Here is a 9,912-nt window from a genome sequence, read left to right as displayed (position 1 = left end):
ATCTTCGTATGTTTGCCTGAGAACACTATATTTATTGAAGGGTTTTTGAACCTAAAACACGTGTTTTGTATCAGTCTGAATGAAATATACATGAATATATATGTTTTCAAATAATATTTCGTGATGACTGATATACATTATTAATTTATTGATTTAAAGATTATTTACTGTGATTATAAGTGGTGAAAGTGGTTTATACATATTACTTTGAGTACCTACTTTTGTAGAATTTGAGGTCAGTTGACGTTGGTGTATTTTTTAATTACATCATAAACTGAAATAAATGTTAACATTGTTATTTGATATATCATAAATGTACAAATAAGTGTCCGACTGAAACTGGTTTTTACGACCGAAATCGAAAACGAATTCCGGCCGAAACGTCCTTACAAGGACTATGTTTTGAAGGAAAAATAAAAAAAAAACGTTATTATAATCAGTCAGTCTTTATTTTTTTAACTTTAAATCATAACGTTATGCACTCTTCGACATTTTTACTTATTGATAATCAACATAAAAACCCTTATTCAAGAAAAAATATTAATTGCACCTTAAAAATACTTAAAATAGGTGAGGTCTATATTTGAGTAGGTGAAGATTCTTCTTTTGAATATTATTGATGAGTTTTCAAAAATATTAAACACAAAATTACTTATTTGAGTTGTTACCTAATATCACAATAGGTACTCAATATTCATGTAATAAACAAAGTAAATCACAACGTGAGTCACGACATGATTAGGTACGTGAAAACGGCAAAATATCTTCGTCGCTTGTATAAAATTCAACGCGCCGAACATGACCGATCACAGCGCGGGAACTCCCGAATGCAGTTTCGGTCGTAGTTTTGGCAGGTTTGCCGCCGAAACCGAAACCCGTTTTTTTGCCGAAACTCGACCGAAACCAAACTTTCGATCGGACACTAGTACAAATAAATTAATAATAGATATTTTCAGTATCCTAATCTAAAAAAAATAACAACTACAAAAAAAATGAGTGGCGATCTCTTTTTTTTTTCTATATTGTTGGCTGTAGGGCCCACTGAGACGCCACTGGACCTAATAATTTTCTCTAAATGGGTGCTTCAATTCAATTTGCTCTTTACTGTCAATTGTTATGGTCATTACAACTTAATCCATGTATTTTGAATTATTTTTCTATCAAAACCAATCATTTTGTTCAACAGCTCATCGTCGGGCTGGAATGAGGGCCCAAGAGGTCCTCCTCAAGCCTGGGATGAAGGTAATGGGATACTGACTATCAAATAATTAATTCTAATAAAGAATCTGTAACTACTGTCATCTTCATTTTGTTATCAATAAAAATGCATGTTATTATTATTATAATCTGTTAATAATTTCAATCATTTCTCAGGTACCCCATGAGAAATTGGAATTCTACTTGAACAAGTTTTCAACTTATATGCGATGTGTCGCGACAAATATCGGCCGTAATTACTATTGCTGGATTGTGTTCTGGATTACGACTGCGGTCTTATTTCAAAAGATATGCGGATAAGTTTCATTTAATTTCATTCAACATATTTCTCCATAAACTTTTTATGAAAACCTGAACGTAACGTGTCATTGATGAACATGCCATTATTTTTCTTTGGTTCAGACTTGGCACAGTTCTTGAACACAACATCATCGTCCCAACTCCTTTTTACTCTTTGATCAACTTTGGTTGAACCGGAAGAATAGCGGGTTAACAACGGATTTTCTCTTAGAATATTCTCCATTCTGATTCTTCCTTCCTCTTGGCGCCTTGCTATTTCCTTTTTTGATTGTTCGACTGCTCTCTCTTTTTTTATTTTATTCATTTCAGCCAACAGAGCTTCAGTATCATCGTCGTCGTCACTAGAACCAGAGTTCTCATCTAGGGAGTCATCAGCATCTACACTTGCTGCATGTACTGTGTCTAACTTCAGCCTCTTGGCAGGTCTTCCCTCTCGTTCCTTATCTTCTAATTCTTTACGGAAATCACAGGCCCTAGTCTCCCCAATAGTTCGTTGACCATGCTGTCTGAAAAATTACACCATTAGAACAGTAATCGACCGTGTGGGTATTTCTCACAAGAATAATTTTTTTCTGATGCTTCTCGTTCGTTTACCAGCTGCTCCTTGCTGAATTAAATCGAATAAGCACCAGTGTAGCGCCTGAACAGGAAGCATCGGCCGATAAAGAAGAGAGAGAGAGAGAAGCACCAGATGTATTTTCGTGACGTCATCTGCGTATGCAGAGGTAAGGATATTTATGATGATTTTGAAATACCGTTTTTTTAATGCAACGCCCTGTATCCCAGAAACGAAGCAACTCCGGACATAATAGGTCGATAAAAAACTGATTTTCCTCCACAAAAAAATATCTTTCGTTGAATAAACTATTTTTTTCTCAAACAACCCAACGAATCAGTTTCGTACCGTAGTTAGGAACACATTTCATTTGACTTGAAAAAAATTAAATTTCTGTTTTGATAGCCTGGACCTCAGAGTAATGATATAAATAGAGATGCCTTTCTGTCCTTGTTTCTGGAGCCAAATTACTTTGTTTATATTTACGACAGTCCTCCAACTAACAAAAATAGATAATACCGGTATTTCGTCGTTTTTGGAAGTTATTTTGGTGATTTGAGTGCTTATTGACCGATATAATCAATCTGTAGTGCAAAAAGTGATTTTGAAGATGGTGAAAACCTGCGTTATATCAACATGCAAGGATTGCATGTTGATGTAATATTTCACAGGCAAACAACAAATGGAGCATGGGCGTAACCCAGAATTTTCGATCGAATTAATAGTTGATAGTCATTAGAATTTTTTTGACATATTTTACGCACGCCCTTGGATCCAGTCCAGAGGATTATGTAAACAATTCCCTCAGTCCCCTTGTCCGCATTTTACTATTTTACCGCATTTACTAATTTTTTACTCTGAGGCCTGGACTTGGCAAATTCGCTGATAGCATATAAAAAAGAAGAAGAAGAAAAAGTGTGGTTAAAAGTAAGTTAACCACATTTTTTTATTTGTCATTATTTGAATACATACGTTTGTACTTCTAGATCATGGGGAAAAATCATCGCCACAAAAAAGACTTGAAAGCTGATAAGGCCAAAGTTAAGTTCAAACAAACAAAAACTAAGTTTCTGCCAAAAGGTCAAAATGTAACAAACACAACTTTCAAAATTAAACCTATTGTATCGGCTCAGCACTTGAAAGAAAAACCGGAGGGCATACCATTAAGCCAAAGAAAATTGGACGTGAAGGTAGTATAAGCTTCTCCATTGTATTTAATAAATAGTTATTTCATTTTATTTAAGGATTTATTGAGAAGAATAAAGCATCACACCGAAAATGTTCGCATCAGTGCTTGTGAAGAGTTGTCATCCATATTTAAGTATCATACGGAAGAGCTCATGCAGAACTCATTCGAGATTATACCGAGTATCAGTTATCTAATGCTGGATAGGGAAGAGAAAGTGAGGAAAGCAGCACTTAAAGTAGTGAAAACGATTTTGGAATTGGTTAGTACTCTAAATGAGTTTTTTAATTATTTTTTTGCTAATTACTGTCAATTGTAATGGTCATTATAATTTAATCAATGTATTTTTGTTTTTTTTTTTGTATCAAAATCAATCATTTTGTTCAGCAGCTCAAGGTTGGACTAGGCTAAAAGGGCCCAAGAGGTTCTCCTCAAGCCTAGGATGAAGGTTAATGGGATACTGACTATCAGATAATTATTTCTAATGAAAAATCTGTAACTAACTCTGATTCTTGTTAGATAGTTTACAAAATTTTGTTTTATTTCTATTTTGTTTTCATCAATAAAAGTGTGTATTATTATCTATCAACATTTTCAATTATTTCTCAGGTACCCCATGAGAAATTGGAATCTGACCTAAACTATTTTTCAATTTACATGCGATGTGCCATGACAAATATCAGCCGTAATATTCAAGAAGATTCATTACTGTTCCTGGACTGTTTTCTAGATCATGATTGTGGTCTGATTTCAAGATATGCAGATAAGTTACTGCCAAGTTTCTTCATACTAATTTCAAAATTAAGGAGAGAAGCTGGTTTGAATCGTACTGTGACAGTCAATTTGGGAAACAAAGTGACCAGCCTTTCATGGAAAACAAAATTATTGAGTAAATTACATGCTGTATTAGAAACTATGTACAAGAATATAGTTAAATGTCGAAATTCAGATCTGAAGTAAGTCCTTATTTATAAATACTAATTTTCATAATTTTTCATCATGATTGTAATTTCCATTCAATTGTATCAAGTTTTGTCAGAAACATAAAAATAAATTACATAAACCAAATTGTGATTTCCAAGATAATAAGGAAAGAGGATTCTAATTTATATTGTTGAGTAGAATTGGGATGGACTCGGGCAGATATTTGCTGAAATATCAGAAAATACTTTCATTCACCTTTTTTTGAAACGCCTACATTTCGAGAAGCTGAAAGAGAGTGAAAGCATTTGCCCACTTTTATGTAAACCTCCATTTGTCTATGACGGTTAACTTCAGGAAGTGACGAACTGGTTCAATGTCAATATCCAATATGTGAATAAAAACAAGACCCCAACTTTTATGTTATTGGTGTCTTATAATCATATTGACAAACTAGCAAAAAATCTATCATGCAAGGTTTATGCAACCAGGCAGATAACAAATCAAGTAAGTAATGGAGCTGCCCATAATGCTTATCATGAAATGTTTCATAGTTCCTCAACTTATGGATTGATAAACTGGGGCACATCCATTCATATCTTGAGAATATTTACAATTCAAAAACAAACAATCTGAGCTTGAGCTGGAATATCTCAAATAGAGATCTGAAAGATATCCTACTACCTACTGCTTTTCAGTAATTTTAATTGTACTTTATATTATATATTATTGACACTAAGGTGTAATATTCATTAAAAACTACTATAACTACTCCAGTCTCAATGTAATTTGTCCATTTCAGAGCTCCAATCATAGATGCTAGAAAATGCCATTTCTACCCAATTTATAAGGAGTCATTGAGAAGAGCACTTTTTGATTCAGCTTCGCCTTATGAGGATGGATCTAACAACATTGAGGAGTCATATTTGGCAATTGAAAATAATCTTGATGCGCTTGTGTCATTTCTGTATGAGTCATGGATTGAAGTTATTTCAGACAAAAAAGGTGATTATTAATATGGATTGGATGGTAAATTTTCAAAACCTCATTAAGTACTCAAAAAATTGTATTTTCTTCATAAATAGGAACAAAGTCTTGAAACTGAAATTAAAAAAACTATTGAATATTGGAACAAATGTCTAGAATTACACATAAGTTAAAAAAGGTCCAAGTCAAAATCCTGAGGATATGTATAGACTATTCAATCATGAAATAGTTGCATCATTGAGATGAATAAAAACATGACAAACTTGTCACCTCATAAAAAATTAGTAATTTAAGAATAAAATAAACAATTGGAAAATTCATCTGGGACATCTAGAAGAATAACATTCTGATTAATAAAACCACAAGTTCAACAAAACCTGGATACTTTCTATTCACTCTGCACCATATTGTTTGTAAAGTTACGTCCTAGTATGTTTAGGAACTATTTGTAATTTTCATTTCTTAGGAATTTCCTCTTATTTGAAGAAGTAAATGAACAGAGACAAATTCCAGCTTTGTAGTTGAGAATAACATGCAGACCACTGCCAAAAAACCCAGGAAACTAGGTCAGACACAGAATTGTTAGTACGATAGAATCTCACTAATACGGCACTTCAATAGACCGATACGTTCAATATTCATGTATTTACCTGTCGTTTTAAAGTGAGAATAGTGTAGTAAAAAATTTCAAGTAAACAATATGGTTGTTTGTATAACACAATTAACTATAGTAGGTTTGATCTAACATTGCTCTAAGTGAGGCTGGAAAAAACAAGTCAATTTTGAACATTTTTATGAAACTTCAAGCATCTCTTTGACAAATACTTCCCAATCTCAAAAATAAAAAACAAAAACTTGTTTGACTAGAGGAATAAAAATGTGATCAAAATATGCGATCCTTGCATTATATCCGAACAATGAAACTTTTATCAAATATTTTAATGAATACCGATAGATAGAAATGTGACAAGTACTGCGAAACAAACAAATTATGAAAGTCTTTTCAATTCTGATGATAATATAATGAAAGAAGGGTTGAAAATACTTGATGAATTGACAGGAAAACAATCAAAGGTAAAATCTACTAACACAGCAGTAAATCCTAAAAAATTAAACAACCACTATTGTTCAATCACTGCTGAATTTTTGTTCGTTAGTCTCGCTAAAACTCGAGAACGGCTGGACCAATTTGACTAATTTTGGTTTTGAATTCTTTGTGGAAGTCCAGTGAGAATAAGAGAAACTCAGGTATTGATGAAATTCAGATTGTGTTTTGAATGTTCTTGTCTCACTGATGAATGAGCTATTCACAAAAGAATTTTTTTTTTAAATGGGCAGATATCACTTTCTATTTTATCCAAAATTGAAAAAACCAAAAAGCAGTTGATGCACTTGCTCTATAATGAAAACATTATAACTCCACAGCAGTATGGTTTTCAAATTAATCAAAGTCCCAACAATGCAAAAGTTTCTTTTTTATAAGGTTTATTGTGATAAAAGTTCTGGTACCTACACAGCATATTTTTGAAGAAAATTTCAATTTGTACTTATTTCTTCTATGATAATGTATTTGACATTTTAGTCACTACTTTTATACTATTTTAACATTGCCCAAAAACGTATGTCAACAGGAACGTTTCCTTAGGACAATATTTAGAAATTATTTTACTTTATTCAACTTCATCAACAGATAATCCCGTTTTGAACGAAGAAGGAGCTGCGGTTCTATCATATATCATGAAAACACTTTATTTGATATGGAAATGTGCAGAATTAGCTGGTTCAACTAACTCATTTGCGGTAAGCCTGACCACACAATATAGCACAGAATTTGGCATAGAAGTAGTATCTTTTTTCAGGAAAATATCTTTTCTTCTTCAAATGAAGGCAAGAAATTTTTAAACCGTCTGTTGATGTACTTCCCTTATTGCCAAAATGAAGATGTTTCAAAATCGAAGAAGAGATGGAACAAATCTGGCAGGCTGTCCTTGGACCTAAATCTTGATCCTAATTGTGTTAAGGAAAATATGATGATATGTCTCATCAGTTACCTTGTTTTTAACGAAACTCACATGAACAGAAATATTACAATTGAAATGAAAGCTATACAATCGTATCTAAACAGTAAGTAGACAGATATTTTCAATAATCGTGGTGTTCATGGATAGTTTTTTTTAGAGTGTTTGCTCACTCAGGGATATATCAACGAGAAAAATATACAATACTTGATTGAAATTCTAAAAATGTGTTTAGTAGAGAAGCATGTTTTATGGGGTAAAGCTGGTGTAAACCCTAGGTCTCTCGTGGAGAGCACTATAGTTTTTTGCAATAGTATTGTTCTGGGAGAAAAATATAAAATTGAGCTCTTCAAAATTCTCGCACATCTTGTTAATATCCCTTTTTTAGGAAGGTAAGCTTTCAGATATTATTTAGTTGAATGAGATTTGAAATAAGTTTGTTTTAGATTAGGCAAAAAACCCAAAATTCCTTTGCCAGAAATGAAATCTCCCATTGGGTAAGCATTAACAACAAATAAACCTAGGTTTTTATTGAAGTGAAAGATCTGATAACTGTTCTAAATTTTTTATTTTATTTCAAATTGTTATACTTTTGATTTCAGATGGCCCCAATACAACGCTTGGTTGTCTTCCTTGCCAAAACTTTTGTGTGAACCAAAAATAACAGATGATACAGTTGATTTACTTCTTGAGTTATCTAAGAAGAATAATGAAGTTTTTCACAAAGCTCTTTTGAAGAATTTGAGTGAAATTTTTAGTAAGTTCGCTTTTTTAAAATTTATATAATCTAAGTTAAGGTTAAGTGTAAGAATAGCCTCGGGCTAAACTTCCCTCCAGGCAAAAGCACTTTTTTTTGTAATTTGCTCAATTAAGTCATAATATTATTGGTATATATTTATTTAAAGGAAATTTGGATTCCGTAAACTTGGTTGTAACTAAGCCTAGCCTGAAGAATACCCAACATACAATGAGACGGCATATTATCTATCTCTTCTTTTATGTTCCCATATTTTCAAGAGAACACGAGCAAGAAATAAAGGACTATATTTCTAGGAATCCTGAAAGCTATAATTCGTTTTTCTTGGTGAGTTATTCTTTGCTTTCTAACAATAACAAAATTAATGTGAAACTTTTATTTTCAGGGATTGTTGGAGAAACATTGTGTAGAATAAATATTTTGACTGATTAATGTAAACAGTTTTTTAAATTTTCACTTATTGTTTTTAGTTTTATTACTGAATTATATTACATTGTTTTATAGTTGCATTTTTTGAATCTTGTCCTTTACATCTGGATAGACCCTTACAGGATGGACCATTGAAAAGGCATAATTGCATCACTACATATCCCCATAAAATACATAAACGAATTGAGTTGGGTAACCTAGATGCCAATAAATTAATTGCACCCCGTACGTCCCATCCAGCGACCTTTAAACAAACATTTTATCTTCAATGTGTGCAGGATCATTCTCTTGGGTATCAAACTGGGTAGATAGAACTCTGGCATAAATTCATCTGCAGCTCATCTGTTTAATTTACAGGGAAAAGAGCAAAAAGCCCAGGTATAATTGTGATTCACTACTCCGTTCCAAAACAAAGCATATTCGTCTGAAAAACATTAAATTTTGGAAAATTGCTTATGGCTATCAAAATCTTCTTCATTTAGTTCTTACACCAAATCTTAAATGTCTGCAACTTGTAATCTTCTCATCCTTAATCGATCTAGTTTTGTAAAATTACAACTAGCAATAAGTTTTTCCAGAAACACATTTCTCAGGATACAATTGATTGAATAGCTCAAAACACTTATTTTCACATTCATTACTCTTAAAATGAAGTTGAATCACTCCAATCCTTTTCAAAGCTGAGTACCTTATAACAAACTAATTGTTACCCGCGACTTCGCCCGCGTAAAATTTGGTTTGTCACGTTAAGTTTCGTAACAGACCATTTTAAACAAATAATTACAATATTTTTTCATTAACCCAAAACTTCAGGTTTCCAACTTCAATAATGACGAAATTCAATACAATCTTCAAACTCCTATTTTTCCCCTTGGGGGTGGAAATTCCTGAATCCCTTTCTTGATGCTATACAAATAACCTACCTGCATACTTCCAGATTCGGTAGCTTCGGCTGTACGTTAATATAAGAGTGTCAAAAAGGGTATTAGCTTTTCTTTATAAGCACAATATATTAACCAACTGTCAATTTGGCTTTCAAAAGGTACAAATGATGCAATCTTTTCCTTTCTTGAACATGTCTACACATATGTCAACAATGGTGAGGTCGTAGCTGCAGTATTCTGCGACTTCCTCAAAGCTTTTGATTGTGTGAATCATGAAATTCTTTTGCAAAAGTTGAATCTTCATGGATAACAAATTGAAATTTGATCAACATATTTCAGCTTTGAGTGAAAAATTAGCATCAGGATTTTTTGCACTTCGGATAGTTTCAAATGAACTGAGTTCATCCACAACAAAAATGGAATATTTTTCCCTGTTGGGGTCTCACCTGAGATATGGTGTTGCCTTCTGGGGATATTGCAGTCAACAACTTTTTCTATCAGTGTTTGTTTTGCAAACACTGATAGAAAAAGTTCAGAAATCTTGTTAAAGATGCCCTTGCCACAAAAGTATACTACAATCTAGATGAATATTACAATGGAACTTTGATGTCATTTAATATGTTTTTTATTGTTTATAAAATCATATTTTATACTGT

General features: G+C 32.6%; 2 protein-coding genes across 3 annotated transcripts; one reads left to right on the top strand and one right to left on the bottom strand.

Annotated features, from left to right (window-relative positions):
- Positions 1–1,518: 1,518 nt before the first annotated feature.
- LOC141486480 (protein CWC15 homolog A-like) lies at positions 1,519–2,243 on the bottom strand. Its single transcript, XM_074184545.1, has 2 exons — positions 2,076–2,243; positions 1,519–2,024 (listed from the first exon to the last, which is right to left on the bottom strand). Exons 1-2 carry the CDS (start codon positions 2,171–2,173, stop codon positions 1,532–1,534), a joined length of 591 nt encoding a protein of 196 aa, XP_074040646.1. The 5' UTR covers positions 2,174–2,243; the 3' UTR covers positions 1,519–1,531.
- Positions 2,226–8,446, top strand: LOC111502481 (testis-expressed protein 10 homolog). 2 transcript variants are annotated; one of them, XM_074184543.1, is made up of 12 exons: positions 2,226–2,243; positions 3,061–3,264; positions 3,319–3,522; positions 3,870–4,216; positions 4,984–5,186; positions 6,859–6,968; positions 7,028–7,292; positions 7,347–7,578; positions 7,633–7,683; positions 7,789–7,943; positions 8,092–8,270; positions 8,329–8,446. In XM_074184543.1, the coding sequence occupies exons 2-12, from the start codon at positions 3,064–3,066 to the stop codon at positions 8,356–8,358; spliced, it is 1,977 nt and encodes a 658-aa protein (XP_074040644.1). In that variant the 5' UTR covers positions 2,226–2,243; positions 3,061–3,063; the 3' UTR covers positions 8,359–8,446. The 2 variants fall into 2 exon arrangements, with proteins under 2 accessions (XP_074040644.1, XP_074040643.1); XM_074184542.1 differs by lacking the exon at positions 2,226–2,243 and adding an exon at positions 2,924–3,001.
- The last annotated feature ends 1,466 nt before the right edge of the window (positions 8,447–9,912 follow it).

This window comes from Leptinotarsa decemlineata, unplaced genomic scaffold (genome assembly GCF_025532065.1).
Source record: "Leptinotarsa decemlineata unplaced genomic scaffold, Ldec_3_MD MMD2_tig00026354_RagTag_RagTag, whole genome shotgun sequence".
In the NCBI taxonomy this organism is placed as follows: Eukaryota; Metazoa; Arthropoda; class Insecta; order Coleoptera; family Chrysomelidae; genus Leptinotarsa; species Leptinotarsa decemlineata.
Note: the sequence above shows the minus strand (reverse complement) of the source record. Positions and strands in the feature narration are given on the sequence as shown.

Excerpts from the sequence above, each read along its gene's own strand:
- LOC141486480 (XM_074184545.1), bottom strand. The coding sequence starts at position 2,173 with ATGCTTCCTGTTCAGGCGCTACACTGGTGCTTATTCGATTTAATTCAG. Across the intron at positions 2,025-2,075 it reads ATCAGAAAAAAATTATTCTT|ACAGCATGGTCAACGAACTA; the intron begins GTGAGAAATACC and ends GTAATTTTTCAG.
- LOC111502481 (XM_074184543.1), top strand. The coding sequence starts at position 3,064 with ATGGGGAAAAATCATCGCCACAAAAAAGACTTGAAAGCTGATAAGGCC. Across the intron at positions 3,265-3,318 it reads AAAGAAAATTGGACGTGAAG|GATTTATTGAGAAGAATAAA; the intron begins GTAGTATAAGCT and ends ATTTTATTTAAG. Across the intron at positions 4,217-4,983 it reads TGTCGAAATTCAGATCTGAA|AGCTCCAATCATAGATGCTA; the intron begins GTAAGTCCTTAT and ends TGTCCATTTCAG.